This window comes from Scyliorhinus canicula, chromosome 22, assembly GCF_902713615.1.
Source record: "Scyliorhinus canicula chromosome 22, sScyCan1.1, whole genome shotgun sequence".
Classification (NCBI taxonomy): domain Eukaryota; kingdom Metazoa; phylum Chordata; class Chondrichthyes; order Carcharhiniformes; family Scyliorhinidae; genus Scyliorhinus; species Scyliorhinus canicula.
In genome coordinates this window covers 2227272-2245135 of record NC_052167.1, presented here as the reverse complement: position 1 = coordinate 2245135, position 17864 = coordinate 2227272, and the positions used below count along the sequence as shown (strand labels likewise).

The following is a 17864-nucleotide window of genomic DNA, read 5'->3' as shown; positions in this document are numbered from 1 at the left end:
GAGTTCTGTTGCTCAGGATATTTTTCGTCCCCCTTCATTTTCTGCAGTTTAATTCTTCAGTAATTAAATGGGAATTCGCACAGGGAAAAAAAAACAGGGGAGTCCCGCAGACGTTAAACCCAGCCCGTTCAGGCAGGCACCCCCAGGGTACTGATAGGAAAAGAGCAGGACATACCCCGGGGCCAGTGGGTGATGTCCGCTAGAAACTTAGCAGGGGCAGAAGATTCGTGTTCAGTCTCAAATGAGATGTCCAGGCAAGACTGGAGCTCAGAACGCCCGCCCGTTGCTTCCAGAAATGAAGCTGGGTACCCGCACCTGGCCTTTTCCCACTGCCCTGCTGAACTGCCTGGTTTGTAGAGTGGGAAAAATGGATACACGCAATCCATACAGCGCCAGCTCCAGCAAAATTCTTGTCTCCGCGACTATGGGAGAGGAACAAAGCCAAAAGATTGAGATATTCTGCCCCCTACCTTGTCCGCTTCAGTGCCCATCTCCAGCTGTTTTGTGCAGATCTGCCCAACTTTGGTCAGCAGCTCTTGTGGGTGGATGAAGACACGTGAACTCAGCAGAAAGGTGAAGATGTAGGTCCGCTGTGGAGAAGAAACAGATACTATTTCATGCGTCGAAACTGGATGAAGAGCCCTGAAACCGGGGGGAGGGGGCAATTTAACACGGGCAATCTAACTAAGTGGCACATCTTTGAACTGTGGAGCCGCCCAGAGGAAACCCCCGCAGACTCGGGGAGAACGTGCAGACTCTACAGACAGTGACCCGAGGTTGGAATCGAGCCCGGGTCCCTAGCACTGTGAGGCAGCAGTGCTAACCACCGTGCTGCCAATGTATGGAGTTAGGTCACGGATCAGCCAGGAACCCATTGGATGGCAGGAAAACCGTGAGAAGCTCAATGGCCGACTTCCATTCTGACAGAACGGAGGAATAAAGTCCAACCAGCTCTCGCAGATCAAAGCAACACAACATATTGACGGTTCAGGAAGGAGAGGATTAGACTGTGGAGAATACTCACATCGGGATAATAGTCAACTGTGGGCACCAAGTGCTCAATGAGCACCTCAAGCGAGCCTGAAACTAGACTGCCATCCTGGTATACCGGGTCCCCACACTTCTCCTCCATTTCGGGCTGTACATGGCCACTACAGCTGGTACCAAGCATGCTTGGGAAGATTGACGTCTGGGGCATAGTTTCCTGGAGAGAAAGAGAAGAAAGATGTGAGCAGCCTGATTACAGCGTCACTCTTTGAGATGAAAAGTAGGTTCCTTCCCATAAAGGCAGATCTGTATTTGCATCTTTGGAACCTCTTTGTCTGTTTCACAACCAATTATGTTTTATTTCGAAGCATGGTATTTGTCGTCATGTAGGAAATGAAGCAGCTAGTGTGTATGCAGCAAGTCTGCCCAAACAAATAAAGACCAGATAATCCTTCCATGTTGGGATGACTCCCATTGGCTCCTTCACCACGGTTACTACCAAACTATTAGGAGGGCAGGCAATTGATTCCAGCCTTTCCCCATCTAGGGTCAGTGACAGCACCTTCAAGCCATTCAACTATAGGTTTTACAGGGGCAACACGGTGGCGCAGTGGGTTAGCCCTGCTGCCTCACGGCGCTGAGGTCTCAGGTTCGATCCCGGCTCTGGGTCACTGTCCGTGTGGAGTTTGCACATTCTCCCCGTGTCTGCGTGGGTTTCACCCCCACAACCTAATAATGTGCAGGGTAGGTGGATTGGGCACGCTAAATTGCCCCTTAATTTGAAAAAATGAATTGGGTACACTAAAAAAAAATGATAGGTTTTACTTATTTTTAAATAGTGGTTCCTACGAGGTCCCACGACAAAATACATCACGCTTTTCAAGAGTTTAAAAGAGATGTGCGAACTTGGCCTAAAATCCCCTCAGAGCCCAAAGGGTTTTAGGTGGGGTCAACTGCACAGAGCAAAGACCTCCACAGGTCAATGGCTGCAAATATCTGCCTGAAACCTCCTCATGGATGATCCCAAGGATATAGGGTGGATTGCACAGATTAGCGAAGGGCAGGTCTAGAGAAAAGGTTATGAACGAGAGCTCAAACCATACTGAACCCGAGGCACAAACAGAACATTCTAGAAATGCAGACTACATCCATCAGTAGCTGTGAAGACATTGGGTAAGTTCACAATTATCCTAGGTGCCCAGCCTGAAATATTAACCAGATCTGACAGACCAACTGAATACTTCCTGAATTTTCTTCTTCAGTTTTGGATTTCCAGCAGCTTATTCAAAATTTAAGATGATCTGATCATTTATTACATTTGTTTGTGGAATATTGTTGCATAATAATGCTGTTTTTTCCTGATATTATAACAGTAACTAGACTTGATAAAAGTCCTTTGATAGCTGTTAAAAACTTTTGAATATCTTGAGGCCGTGAAAGGCGCTTTGTAAATGCAAGTTATTTATTTTATATACACAGTGTGTTAATAGCCATTAGAACCTGAGATCAAGCCTGTGTTTGGATAACATAATGCCCACACTGCTTCCTAATGTCACTCCTCGACCCTGTTCATCAGCCAGGATTAACCCCTGTATTGTGTGCTCCTTTCCTGCTCACCAGGAAACTTGCCCACGACTAAAACAAGTTAGTGCTCAAGAGCGAAATGTGAAGCAGGTTAAAGAAAACAATCCCAGCTGTACGAGCAGGAACCCTGAGCTCATCAGCTGTACTTCCTGCTCCCTGGTCCAACGCGGAGAAACAAAAATCATCCATCACTGCCAGGAGAGGTTTAAAGGCACAGGCCACCCTCCAATATACGTATGTGAAGAAACACAGAAGAATACAGCACAGAAGGAGGCCATTCAGCCCGTCACATCTGTGCGGGCTCTTTCAAAGGGCAATCCAGTTAGCCCTTCTCCTTCCCCATATCCCTGCACTTTATTTTTCCTTCAGGCGTTTATTCAATTCCCTTTCAAAGGGAATCTCTCTCCAACACTCTATTGGACATTGTATCCCAAATCCTAAGCACTTACTGCGGAAAAGGTTGCCCCCATGTCCCTCTGGTCACTTCGCCAGTCACCTTAAATCTATACCCTCTGTCTATCAATGCCACCGGAAACATATTCCCATTATTTATCCTCTATGTGAACACCTCTATCAAATCTCCTCTTTAGCCTTCCCTGCTCTAAGGAGAGGTAGTCGATTAGGTAACTATAAAGCCGTTCCAACCTGAAGCCTCAATCAGTGCCTGCATGGAGGGGCTCCCTCTTGTGGCTGATGGGACCAGGCAGCTCATTGAGAGTGTTCCCCTCCTAGTCAATGTCCAAGCACTTCCTTTGTCTTGGTACCATACCCTGAAAAGGTATTGACCACCATGTATAGTTGTGATTGATCCATGGTTACGCTTGGCAAGGTACTATAGTGATTTCCATTGCCTTCTGCAACGTTCTACCTGGTGAGGAAACTCCTCCCAAAGCCAGAAGGATTTACAGCTTGATAATCAACCTGTTTGGTTATGTTACGGACGCACATTCATAGTCAACAAATCCTGGCTGGCCTTGAACCCAGGACCTCTGGCCCATAGGTAGGGAAGCGAACACTGTGCCAGAAGACTCCCCTATCAATATATGAACAGGAGAAGCTACACAAATACTTCCTTCATCTTGGACCTGGATGTATACTGACGAAGGAAAGAAATTTCAGGACTGTGAGAAACGTGTAGGAGAGTCGGTGTGATGGAACAGCTCTTACAGAGGGAGCTGGCACATGCACCATGGGCTGAATGGCCTCCTGCTGTGTTTCAACGATCTGCGAAATTGTCAGTCAAGAGAACCACTGGTCCCAGAATCTGAAACAAGGGGGCACAGTTTCAGGATAAGGGGCTGATCATTTAGGGCTGGGATCAGGAGAAATTACTTCACCCAAAGGGTTGTGAATCTTCGGAATTCTCTACCCGAGAGGGGTGTGGGTGCTCCACCGCTGGGTGCACCTAGGTGCCCGCTGGGACAGGGAGATTGTTGGTCCCTCCGGGAATTACGTGATATGGGGAGCGAGCAGGAATGTGCAGTTAAAGCCCAAGATTCGCCCAGATGGTATTCAATGGCAGAGTCGGCTCGACTGCAATGAGGAATCAGCGTATGCAACATTAATAATGCAAAAATACAGGTGGACTGATTGATACCAGACATGGCATTATCTTTAAAATGTTATAATTGTGCTTCTTCATAACGTTCTGATTCAGGTTTGTGTGGTGCAATTGGCTGCTGATGCTACTCGAGTGCACCGATTAGAATCGTCACTCTCTCGTCCAGCTGGCCCAGGGTATGGCAAGGCAGTAACAGGGCCACCAATGGGTGGTTGGGTCGATTTCATATCAGAGAGCATGCTGTGTAACATTACTGCACAGACAGGTTAATGGGGGCCACCAGCATTTGCGGGTTGCCAGCCACACCACCAGCCTGACGTGGGACTACATCGCCATTCCTTCATCGTTGCTGGGTCAAAAACCTGGAGCACCCTCCCTGATAGCACCGTGGCAATACCACCTCGCAGAGTGCGGCAGTTCAAGTGCCCCCACTACAAACTTCTCAAGGGGCACCTCAATGTGTCAAAGATTTTTCTTGTTGAAAAAAAGCAATAGCAGACGAAATGCAAAGTCATGGATGAGCTAAATAAGGACTATTTGTCTAGTTGAAGACCAAGCAGCACGAGACACACTGACTCCTCCTGGCTTGGGAATGATGAAAGTTGTGGAGGACGGGGGCAACTTGGAAAGAAAATAAACAACATTTTTCCAAGTATCCAGTGTCCCGCGCAAGGAGAAACGCCAGCACATTCACATTCCAATGTGTTGCTCACAGCTCCTCAACTGCCTTGTGAATGCAGCAAGTTAAAAATACACCAACTATCTCACTTTCTGCATCCTGACAAAGTCAGGAGGCTTGTGGAGAAAAATGACATGCATGCGTACACCATGTACCCAGCCTGTTCCCGGGCTTGTGAAGTACGCCACTCACCCGGCATCTCATGCCCCATAACCCCTTCTTTGCTTTAACAACTGGTACAATACTTGTTGGGTGTGGGTTGGTGAGTGGGTGGAGGGATAGGACGATACAAAGCCAGAAGAAAGAAGGACTAGGGGAGCTGTAGCTCAGGGCAAGAGCACTCCTGCCACTGAATGACAAGCTCAAGGGTTCAGGTGCCTGTCCAGAGCACAAATATCTAGACTGGCTCACCTTTGGAGATCTGAGGGAGTGCCGCACTGTTGGTGATGCACTCTTTTTTGGGGGAGGGGGTGGGGAAGAGACATTAAACCGAGGCTCCATCTACCCTCTCAGCTGGATCAGAAAGGCACTCTTTTGATAAGGGGTCAGTCACCTTGCTGTGGCCTCGACAATATTCAACCCACAACCATCAGCAATGAAACAAACGATCATGTTGCTATCTGTGGGATCTTACTGTGTGCAAATTGATTGTGAATTTCCTACATTTACAGAATTGCCAGAGCTGTAAGGCACTTTGGGATATTCGGAGGTTACCAGAGGCACTAAATCAGACATTTACTAGCTGAGTGCACACAGGAAAAGATTATTAACTAAAACTAACACTGACTCCCAGTCATTTACAGCAATGATCTAACACTGTCAGTGAAGCACCCCCCCCCCCCCCCCCCCCCCTCCCAGACACAGGGCCAGCCTTTAACAAGTTATTTAATGGTCATTGATGGGAATTGGCATCACATTTCGGGGCGGACAGTGCCATCGGATCGGTGATGTCCATCTCCACGACTCACTGGTGCAGACAGTGCAGCACTCCCTCAGCACTGCGCCTGGAGTGTGTGTGTGTCCTCTGCTCTCATTGCTCCTGTTCACCTTTACTGGCCACACATACAGGAGAGAAGGCAGAGGGGACAGGCGGACTGACAATACCAGGGTGGGGGACAGTCACAGTTAACCCCTCTCCCCCTCCTCTAAAACCACTCCGTCCTCACCCAGGGTTGAGGCAGGAGTTGGCAGTAGGGCAGGCACCCAATAAGCCCCAGCCTGCTGTCACTGTGTCTGCAGTGTGGGGGGGGGGGGGGGGGCTGCACTCTGCCAAAGCTGTGCAGGAGTCCCCAGGTTCATGCACCTGTCTGACGGATCTGTCTGCTCCCCCATCGCTGTGTCCTCCCTACAAGTCTTACACCAGGCTCCAACCTACCCTAATCCCCTCCAGGAGTTAAAGTGAGTGCCCAGACAGAGGGGGGTGATCAGTGACGACAGGCACACCCGCGGGTTACACAGCTTAGAATCTGCCCAGAGAGAACTTAAAACACTGACGTTCAAACACACACACTCAAATCCAAAGAAAATGTGAAATAAAGTTAACTCCTTACCCTCATGGTCAGCAGTGACTGCTCTCTCTGCCACTCACAGCGAGACACTGAACAATCTGCTCCGGGAAGGCTTCAGATCAACTATGTTGCAAACTTCCCCAAATGTAAATGGCAGCGGAGATCCCCCGTTCTGTGTGTTGCAGTAACTCTGTGTGTGTGTGTGTGTGTGGTGAGCCTAGTAGACTCTTTGTAAACACGAATTAAGTCCTTCCCCTCTTTCCTTCCACTCACTCCCACCCCCCCCTGCTCCCACCCACTTCTTTACAAAGCAACCGAGCCGCCAGGTTTGAGACTGCAGCCGCGCAGAGAAAGCTGATACTTTCCCCAGCCAGCCAAGCTGCTGAACACCCACGTTAGGGGCAGTCTCAAAACTGCCCGAGATTGCCAAAAGCGAAGCAAGTTCCTTGCCTGCCACATTCTCTCAAAGCTCCTCCTCTTTGAGGTTTGCTCAAACCTATCCGTGTGAGGAAACCCACAATCATTTGAACCCTGATCAGTGCTGGAATTTCCCTCCACCATAACTCTCCCTCTCTCTTTTCGGCACCCTGTAAAAACGAAAATATTTGACCAACATTTTTGAATGGTTGTCCCAATATCTTTTTTTTTTAAGTTCGGCGTTTGTTTTGGTCCAATCACATGCTGCTGAAGCACTCTGGGATGCTTACCTCCATCGAAGGCGCTATATAAATGCAAGTAGCCCGTCTCACCTGATATCCCGGCCGGAATTCTCCGGCCGTTGAGACTGCCTTTCCCCAGTGGCAGTGGCTACCCCTGCCCGAGGGTTTCCCGGCGGCCTGGGGTGGCTTAAATGGGAAATCCCATTGACAAGCGGCGGGAAGAAAGAATCCCGCCGCCAGTGAACGGCGCGCTGCCCGAGAAACTCCCGGCTGGCGGAACAGGAGAATCCCACCTTCCTTTTCTGCAATTGTGGCCAGGATTTTGTGACCCCCTCCTTACAGGCTCAGTAGGATGTTATTATGGTCCCACCGAAGTAAAGGGCCCAATCGCATCCGCCAGGGCAGTGGGGTGATACCCGGATAGGCAGTGGCACGGATAATAATATTCTGGCGGATGATCACCCTTGCCAAGATGTTTCACTGAACATGTCCAGTCATTTGCCTTTTTTTGCATTAAGTGTGGTGGTATGATTTGCATAGCTGTCTGCCATTGGTGCAGAACACTAGCTGACCATGGGCCCTGGTCGGTCATGTGCCTCTCAACCGATTGGTTGAGACCAGTCATGTGACGAATCTCCGATTGGTCGAGAGGCTGAGTTAACCCCGCCTCCAGAGCGAGGTATAAATACCCAGAACGCCCAGCGGTCGTCCATTTACTGTAGTCGACCGCAGGGCTAACTTCTAGCTTATTAAAGCCTAACTTTTGTACAGCAACTCGTCTCGCATTCGATTGATGGTTCATCATTAAGCAAAAGAGTTGGGGACCGGGGGTGGGGGTGGTGGGGCGGGGGGGGGGGGGGGGGGGGGGCGAGTCAGCAGTAGCTCCCTGGTGTAAGCTCCATGGCAACGCATCAACCAGTGTCGAGTTAACAACCAGCATGCTTTTCTCATGCATAAATTGTTGCGCCCTTTGAAATTTGGCATTGTAGCATCTGTCCTGATGAGTGCGAGACAAAAAACTTTGAAGAGCTGGCCCAAGGGTTCACTGGGCCGAATGTCCTCCTTCTGTGCTGTGTCACTAACCAGAGGCATCAAAGGAAATCCAGCTTGCTTACTTCACCTGCTATTTGTGGGGATCTTGCTCTGTGAATTGATTACCCGAACAGTTACTGCATTTAGGAATCATTCACAGTAAGTGAACACTTTTTCATTTGAGACACTCCAGAGAATATGCACTGATCAACTGATAGCTCTCCCAAAGAGGCCCAATGGGCTGAATGGCCTCCTTCTACATTGCTGTAATTCTGTGATTCTCTAAAGTTTGCCTGACCCTTTGGCAGTGCAGCACCCCCTCGGCACGGCATTGCCTTGTCAGCCTACGTCAAACTACGTGCTCCAGTTTCTGGAGTGGGTCTCAGACTGACAGACAATAATAAAACTAAGAGGCTATCATAACTCACTTATTTGGGATAACAAACCTATGACCTCCCCTCATTAGTTATCATTTACATACACAAATTAAGCTAATTCACAGGTACAACAAGAAGTAACCTTGCTGAACTTGGACAACTATAATTCTTATCCTAATTAGGCATGACGCATTATTGGATTAGGCCAATTAATCTTACATTATGTAAATTCAACAAAGAAAACTAGGCTTCACCCTCAAGTTCAGAAGCGATAAATGTTATCCTTGTCAAATGTTCAGCCAATATTAACATGTGCAAAGGGATGAACAAGTGGAGGGAAAATACACCACTTGTTTTCTCATCTTCTCCTCTTTGCTCCTGAAACCATGGGCGAAATTCTCCCATCGGGAGACTAAGGGCGCGATTCTCTGCTCCCCACGCTGGGTGGGAGAATCGCAGGAGGGCCGGGCGACTCACGACATGCCGCCCTGGCACCCCCCGCGATTCTCCCACCCCCCGCTCAGAGAATCGCCGCTCGGCATTTTTCACGGCGACCGGCAATTCTCCGGCCCGGATGGGCCGAGCGGCCTGATGTTCCCGAACGGTTCACGCCGGCGGCAAACACACCTGGTCGCAGCCGTCGTGAACATGGCGCCAAAGGTTCGTTTGTGGCTTGTGGGGGGCGGAGGGTGGAGTGAGCATCACGCCCGTGCTCGGGAGGGGACTGGCCCGCGATCCGTGCCCACCGATCGTCGGGCCGGTGTCTCCAAGAGACGCACTCTTCCCCTCCACCGCCCCGCAAGATCAAGCCGCAAGCATCAAGGCCCGGTGGCCGAGATTTACGGAACGCCGCTCCTAGCCCCCTGGGGGTGGGTGAATAGGGTGTGAGGAGCGGCCTCCGAGGCAGTCGTGAAACTCGGCCGAGTTCACGACGGCCTTCCCGATGCCGCGCGGGAGCAGAGAATTCCGCCCTAAGTGCCGACGCCGGAGTGAAAACCGGAGTGTTTCACTCCGGCATCGGAGGCCGCTCCTCGCCCCCTATTCTCCCACCCCCAGGGGGCTAAGAGCGGCGCCGCATCAATTACGCGCGCCGGGCCTTGGCGCCACATCAAAGTGGCGGCGCGTAAATTACGCGGTCAGCGGCGCGTAAATTACGTCACCCACGCATGCGCGGTTGCCGTTCTCCCCGCGGGCGCCCCGCAAGACATGGAGGATTGATCTTGCGGGGCGGAGGAGGAAAAGAGTGCGTCCTTTAGAGATGCCGGCCTGCCGATCGGTGGGCACCGATTGCGGGCCAGACCCCTACTGAGCACCCCCCCTGGTGCTCAATCCTCCCTCCCCCCCCCCCCCACAGGCCGCACACGCAGCGTTCGCACGCTGTTCACGCCAGCAGCGACCAGGTGTGGTTGGCGCCGGCATGAACCCGTCGGATTGGGCAGGCCGCTCGGCTCATCCTGGCCGGAGAATCGCCGCTCACTGTTTCTAAGCGGCCTGTCGTGAAACGCGGCACGCCGTTTTGGGGGGGGGTGGGAGAATCGCGTGCGGGTGCCAGGGCAGCGTGGCGGGAACCGCCCGGCACTCCCGCGATTCACCCACCCGGCATGGGGGGTCGGAGAATTGCGCCCCATGATTGGGATAGGATGGGCCTCTCCAAAATGGATGTAGGAGAGAGCACTGCTAATGCAACAAATAGCATCTTTAATGTAATAAACCGTCCCATGGTGATTCACAGGACCATTACGGGGGAGATAGCAATGTAACGATGCTCTTGGTCCATGGGTTCAAATCCCACCACCGAAACTGGTGGAATTTAAATTTGATTCGTAAAATCTGTATTTGAAAGCTACTGAAACAAGAAACCATCATCGATTGTGGTAAAACCCGTCTGGTTCGCCAATGTCCTTCAGGGAAGGAAATCTGCCGTCCTTCCCTGGTCTGGCCTACATGTGACTCCAGGTCCACAGCAATGTGGTCGACCCTTAACTGCCCCTCTGGAATGGTCCTAGTGAACTTCTGCAGTTCAAGGGCAATTAGGGATGGGCAAATGCTGGCCCAGCCAGCGACGCCCACATCCCGTGCAAAATTAAAGCAAGACTGACCAACAGAAGGAGGTGCGAGATTAAATGACCAAAAGCTTGGCCAAAGTGGTAGGTTTGAGAAGTGAAGCGAGAGAGAGAGAGAGAGGTGTATGGAGGCAATTTCAAAGCTTGGGGCCCAGACGGCTGAAGGCACAGCCACCAATAGCGGATTAAAATTGTGAGTGCCCAAGAGGCCAGAATAGAGGAGCAGAGATATCTCAGAGCTGGAGGAGTTTGCAGAGATCGGGAGGGGTGAGGCCATGGAGGGATTTGAACACCAGGAGGAGAATAATGAAATCATTCAGCACGGTAGCACAGTGGTTAGCACAGCTCCAGATTCCCAGGTTCGATTTCCGGCTTGTGTCACTGTCTGTGCGGAGTCTGCACGTTCTCCCCGTGTCTGCGTGGGTTTCCTCCGGGTGCTCCGGTTTCCTCCCACAGTCCAAAGATGTGCGGGTTAGGTGGATTGGCCGTGACAAATTGCCAATTAATGTCCAAAAAGGTTAGGTGGGGCCACGGGGATAGGGTGGAGGTGTGGGCTTTGGGTAGAATGCTCTTTCCAAGGGCCGGTGCAGACTCGATGGGCCGAATGACCTCCTTCTGCACTGTAAATTCTATGATACTATGAAGACATTGCTTGACCAGGAACCCAACGTGGAGGTGATAAATGAATGGGACTTATTTATCTGAGCTTGCACTCTGGACATAATGTCGTGCTAAGGAAGTATTCGCATGGTGGAGATGGGGAGCACTCAAAAAATCATGTTATGCTGGTTTGATAAAAAGGATATTTTGTGAATCCTGAAGGTACCATGGGTAAATTTAAATTTATGGTGGATAAATTCTCCTCTGTACTGTCCCACTATAATATACTGGGTAAGTCAAGGGTGTTAACTTTTATTGTATGTTAATGAAAGCCCAGATATATCCTGCAATGCCCAACGTTTGACATCATTATTTCTTGGATCAGTCCACTCATAAATCATACTCAGCCAGAGTGCACGCCCAACTATCTGATCCTGAAAACAGCCTAAACATTCCTCTGTTTATCCTCACTCTCAACAACTAGTGGATAATTTACAAAGAGGCAAGCTATCTCTAACACACCTGGTAGATAAGCAGTTTGGAAATCTAGGTGATCATGGGGATTTCCCAATGGCCTGTAGTTGGACACCTGCCTAATGTGCTCCTGAAGTGTTATCGTCTGTGTTGCAGATGCATCATAGGGGCTGGTTTAGCTCACTCGGCTAAATCGCTGGCTTTTAAAGCAGACCAAGCAGGCCAGCAGCACTGTTCGATTCCCGTACCAGCCTCCCCGGACAGGCGCCGGAATGTGGCAACTAGGGGCTTTTCACAGTAACTTCATTGAAGCCTACTCGTGACAATAAGCGATTTTCATTTCATTTCATTTCATCTCCTGAAGATCTGGCCACCAACTGATTGGGGGTTTCAAACAATGTGGTCCTCAGCCAGCAAGAGGTTGGAGTGAGTGAGCCGGTGTAACCACTCTCTAATGTTCCTCCCTCAGTCTGAGATGCCCCCATTTCCCTGACCTCCAAGGACCCCAAGCTGAGAGGAGGAACTCTGTGCTGCAAAGCTTCGGTATGGCCCATGAAGCTGCCAATGGGAGCTTGGAAGCAAAACGCTGGGCCTTACTACTTTAGCAATGGGTCAGCAATCATCAACTTGTGGAGGGGGTGGTTTTTTTCGATCAACTTGGACTGGACAATTGAAAACAATGTATACGAATAAATAGTCACACAGCACAATGTGTAATTGATACAACTGGCACCAAGTTGATATGTAGGGGGTCAGAATGGTTCACGGTTTGGATTAGTGTGAGGCTAGTGTCTGGCCTCTGCCCCCACATCTGGAGTGACTTTGAGAGCCTTTATTGTTCTTTCTGCCAACTCCCGGAATCAATGGGTGAGCAAGCCGCGGGATTCTACCCCAGCGGTCACTAGGCAGTGTGGATTTTCAGCCCTCCGATTTCTGAGTGCCCCATCTTTGTGAGGAGATCTTGGCTGGTTGGGAGTTTTCCTGTAGTCTCACACCTCAGATTAGCTGCTGGCTGCCTTGGGGAAAATGATGGCTGACAACGCAAAACTCACCAATTCCCCCCCCCCCCCCCCCACCACTTTAAGCGTCAGTGCCTCAAGGAAGACATCCCACACACTCATTATGGGATGTTTCTTGATTCAGGCAGTCATGGAAACCACAAAGAAGGAGCAACAGGGGTCTCCATGTTTTTGTAAAGCCCAGAGGGGAATCAAGTTAAAGTCAGAATGCACAAAATACAATGGAGTTTAATCCATTTCCCCAACACACTTGCTCTACTTAAAGCCCCCCTTGATTTCAACTCTTTAACCTGCCTGGCTCCTTCAGTTTCTAATCACGAATGCTGCATCATTTGGGGCTGTGCCTTTGGTTGCCTCGGCGCCGGGCTCTGGAATTTCTTCCGCTCTCTGGCCCTCGACCTCGCTTTCCCCCCTTTAAGATACATTTTGGAACCTATCTCTTTGACCCAGGTTTCGGTCATCTACCCCAATATCCTCTTACGTGTTTTTTTGAAATAATGTTGCCCTGAAGCACTGTGGGACATTCTATTACAATAAGGCCACTCCATACATATATGTTGTTGTTCGGCTTCGATCTCCCTCGATGTCCCTCTTTCCAAGTGCCTCAGGAGCAGTTTTTCTCGTGTTCAAAGCCATGTACGTTGCTGCTGTCAGCAGCTTTTGGTAGGTGCCAAGTAATTTTGAGATGGTCCCTTAGGGTTGCCAATAGCACAAGGCAAGTAATTTAGAGATGGTCCCTTAGGGTTGCCTATATCACAAGGCAAGTCATTTAGAGATGGTCCCTTAGGGTTGCCAATAGCACAAGGCAAGTAATTTAGAGATGGTCCCTTAGGGTTGCCAATAGTACAAGACTAGCTTCTCATGTACTTGTAGGTGGATAACACTAAGCTTCGGATGTATCTTAAGATTGTGGTTGGCTCCTGGCATTTGCCTCTTGACGTCACACAGATTTAGCTCTTTATTGATTCAATGTTTCACTCACAATAGCCTCGTGGAAAGGCAACTTTTATCCCTGAAGTAGGCACTTGGTATTTGTGCCTCCAGCTTTTGCTGCTATTCTTGAACTTGAAAGCACAACATGTTGGGTTGCTAAAGCACTGTAAAAATGTAACAACAATATTTTTCTGGCCACCATCTCATGACGTGTCATATTTCCATCGCAATGGCACAGAATCAAAGTGTAGTCCACTTTGAAAAAAAGGAAAGGCTTATATAACATCGACCATGTTTTCAAAACATTCCAGGGTGCTTACCCGTCAATTAAATACTTTTGAAGTGTAGTTGTTGTACTAATATAGGAAATGCCAGTATATGGGCAGCAAGATTCCACTAATGATGGAGGGATAGATTTGGCCAGCACGTCCCGTCCCCCCCCCCCCAGCTGTTCAAAATAGTGCCATGGTATATTTTACATCCAGGTGAGGGGGCTTTGGTTCAACGTCCCGCTGAAAAGCTAGCACCTCTGACGATGCAGCACCCTCTGTACGCAGTAAAGACACTGGGGCGTCAGCTGAATTTGATGGAGCCGGATTTGAACCCACAACCTTCTGGCACAGAGAGAGTGCTGCCACTGAGGCACAAACGACAGGAAACTAGGGTTCTGGGCTGGGGGCAGATGGGGAAGGGCGAATTCATATTAAAATATAATTACGTGGCACAATATGTGATTCAGACAATTGTTGTTTTTTGGTTTTTTTCTAAATTTAGATTAGCCAATTATTTTTTCCAATTAAGGGGCAATTTAGCGTGGCCAATCCACCTACTCTGCACATTTTTGGGTTGTGGGGGCGAAACCCACGCAGACACGGGGAGAATGTGCAAACTCCACACGGACAGTGACCCAGAGCCGGGATCGAACCTGGGACCTCGGCGCCGTGAGGCGGTTGTGCTAACCACTAGGCCACCGTGCTGCCCATTCAGACAATTGTGACCAAGTTGACATGGTCACACAGTTTGGATGAGTGCGAGGTCAGTGTCTGGGCCTCCGCCCCTAAAAGTGTCTTTGTGTTAGGTTTGCTGTTGACTGGAGGTGATTTTGTCAGCCTTTATTGTTCTCCCCCCCCCCCCCCCCCCCCCCCCCCCAACACCTCGGATGGAATGAGCCACCGGATTCCACCCCAGCAGTCGCCAGTCAGTATGGAAGATGAGGACCCCTTGGGTTTTCGGCCCTGTCATTTTGCGAAGCCTGATGTCTGGTTGGTCCTGCAGCCTCACAGCTCAGCTTAGTTACTGGGTGCCAAGGGGGAATGATCGCAGACAAACAAAGAAATTCCCCCGACAACTTTAAGCATCCGTGATCTTCACACCCCACACAAGATACGGAAGGTAGTCATGGAAACTACCAAGAAGGAGCAGTACGAGCCACATTATCTTTTGTGAAGATCAGTGAATGCTGAGTCAAACCATAGGGCCAAAGCCAGGATGCGTAAAATAGGATGGGAGTTTAAAAAAATAAGCAAAAGACGTGATTTGCCTTTGTGTAGAAAATTTCACAGCCTCAGGACATCCCAATGCACTTTACTGCCAATAAAGCACCTTTTAAAGTGTAGTCACTATTTCAATGTGGGAAACACAACCAATTTACACTTAGCAGGCACCCAGAAACAGCACCGAGATAATAGCCAGATCATTTCGTTTAATGGTATTGATTGAAAGATAAACATTGGTCAGAACACCTTCACTCTTCAAATAGTGCCAGGGAATCTTTTCCGTGTGATTAAGAGGGTCGGCGTATTGCACCTCCATCTGGGCAATACTGAGGGAGTGCTGCACTGTCAACCTGGTGCCAGCGGCAAAGTCACTGGGGCGGGGCTTGAACCGACAACCTCCTGTCTCAAAGGGAAGACTGCTACCTACAGGGCCACAGCTAACACCGCAGAATAAGTACGAAACCAAGAATAATAGGAACATGGGACTTAGGAATCAAGTAGGCCATTCAATTCTTCGAGACTTCTCCGCTACTCAATGGCTGATTTGGTTGTTCCTCACCTCCACGTTACCATCTGTCCCTCTATAACTTTCGACTCTTGCCTATGAAAAATCTCCCGAACTCAACCTCGAATAATTTCAATGATCCTCAGCCTCCGCTGCTTTCTGGGAAAGAGAATTCCACACACTAACACCCTTCGAGAGAATTTATTTTCCCGTCATCTCCACCTTAAATGGCGGGCCTCTTATCCTTAAACTGAGTTGCCCTGGTCCTAGTCTCTCCTACGAGTGTGATGCACAATCAATGGACGCGAAACGTAGATAAAGTCCGAACGATAGTGCACAAGAAGTGTACCCGGCAGCAGATGTACAGAAGAATGGCAGACTGCCGGGGAACACGGGTTCTTATACCCCACCTCGTAGGCGGAGCTACCTACCTCTCAGCCAATCGGCTGAGAGGCACATGCCATACCTGGGCCAATGGGCAGCGAGTCCTCTGCACCAATGGCAGCTCACACTTCCAGGTGCCGTAATACCCCTAGTCATACTACCACAGAGTGCAAACATCCTCCCAGTCTCCAGCTGATCAAATCCCCTCAGAATCTTGTGTATTTTTTCTAAGGTCAGCTTTCATTTTCTGAACATGAACCTGTCCAATCGTTCGTCCAAAGACAAGGCTGATATCCTGGGAGTGAGTCCAGTGAATCACAGTCTGAGGATATGGGGTAGACCATTTAGGACAGAGATGAGGAGATACTTCTTCACCCAGAGAGTGGTGAGCCTGTGGAATTCGTCACCTCAGGAAGTAGTTGCGGCCAAAACATTGTATGGTTTCAAGAAGCAGTTAGATATAGCACTTAGGGCGTAGGAGATCAAAGGATATGGGGGAAAGCGGGATTAGGTGATTGAATTGGATGATCAGCCATGATCACAATGAATGGCGGAGCAGGCTCGATGGGCCGAACAGCCACCTTTTGCTCCTATATTCTATAGAACATAAAACATAGAACAGTACAGCACAGAACAGGCCCTTCGGCCCTCGATGTTGTGCCGAGCAATGATCACCCTACTTAAACCCACGTAACCCGTATACCCGTAACCCAACAATCCCCCCATTAACCTTGCACTACGGGCAATTTAGCATGGCCAATCCACCTAACCCGCACATCTTTGGACTGTGGGAGGAAACCGGAGCACCCGGAGGAAACCCACGCACACACGGGGAGGACATGCAGACTCCACACAGACAGTGACCCAGCAGGGAATCGAACCTGGGACCCTGGAGCTGTGAAGCATTGATGCTAACCACCATGCTACCGTGAGGCCAAATGTTTCTATGTTTCTATGAGTTGGTGCGTGATGTTATGCAAGTAACAAAGTCACAGAGCAGCGTCACAAGCTCCTGAGTGAGTGAATGGTAGAGTGGTTAAAAAGAAACTGCATTTCTGTTGCACCTTCAACACCCTCATGATGTCCTAAAGTACATCACAGCCAACGAGCTACGGCCAAACGTGCTCTCTTGTTAAGCAGGCTGAAGGTAAATATAGATTATAAAGTCAGAGAAGGTAAAATGGGATTAAGATTGTGGCAAACAAAGAAATGGAATGTGAAACTTTTTCTCCAGATTCCGGGAAAGCGGTTGATGAAGGAAGCAGCAGAGATGGGGGCGTTAGAGGCATGATAACATGTGACTGGGGAATGCTCAGAATGCTGTCCCTTGCCACAGAGTTTGTGAGTCATTCAGAGAATCACCTTCCCCATAAAGGGTTAGAGATTGGCAAAGACAGAGGAAGAAAAAGCCACAGATATAGAAATTAGCCGCAGAGAGATGATAGTGAGCCCGCTGAACTTCATGACAGGGCACGTAGCGAGTGAAATTAGTCACAGTTTTGACAGACGACTTCTAGGATAAACCTTTCATCCGGTGAATGGTTATTGACCTAAAACGTTAACTTTCTTTCACTGTCTCGCCACACATACCGCCAGATCCGCTGAGCATTTCTGTCATTTTCTATTTTTATTTTAGCTTTCCAGCATCCATGGTATTTTGCTTTTGTACTAAGTCCGAGAGTCTGGAAAGAGGTTAAATAAAAAAGGTACCAATTTCGAAAAGTGGACTAAAGGATAACTCAAAGTCTAAAATTAATCAACTGCTGTTAATGCCTTTCAATGACTTTGTTAATGTTGAGAGAAATAGGTGATGGGTATTAATCCTTTTGAGCACAGATAGGGGATAGCTGGGACACTGGGGTAAGTCAGAGCACAGCTATGGGACTGAACGAATCGACAAACTATCCCAATAAAGAAAGCTCTGTGTCTCGCTTTCAGCTTCACCAATCGGATTGACATCCGTGCGCCCAGTACAAGATCAAACCGGGGGACTATGTGTCGCC

General features: G+C 49.3%; 1 protein-coding gene across 5 annotated transcripts in view; it reads right to left on the bottom strand.

Annotated features, from left to right (window-relative positions):
- The window catches only part of LOC119956027 (ras-GEF domain-containing family member 1A-like), a 221331-nt gene that overhangs the window by 34956 nt on the left and 168511 nt on the right, over positions 1–17864 (bottom strand). For 4 of the 5 annotated variants that reach the window (XM_038782758.1, XM_038782762.1, XM_038782761.1 and 1 more), the window contains 2 exons: positions 1025–1204; positions 471–590 (listed from right to left, as the gene is read on the bottom strand). In XM_038782758.1, the coding sequence (XP_038638686.1) occupies positions 471–590; positions 1025–1204 (300 nt within the window). Of the gene's footprint in view, positions 1–470; positions 591–1024; positions 1205–6361; positions 6564–17864 lie in introns of those variants that run through there. The other variant, XM_038782760.1, reaches the window with a different exon arrangement.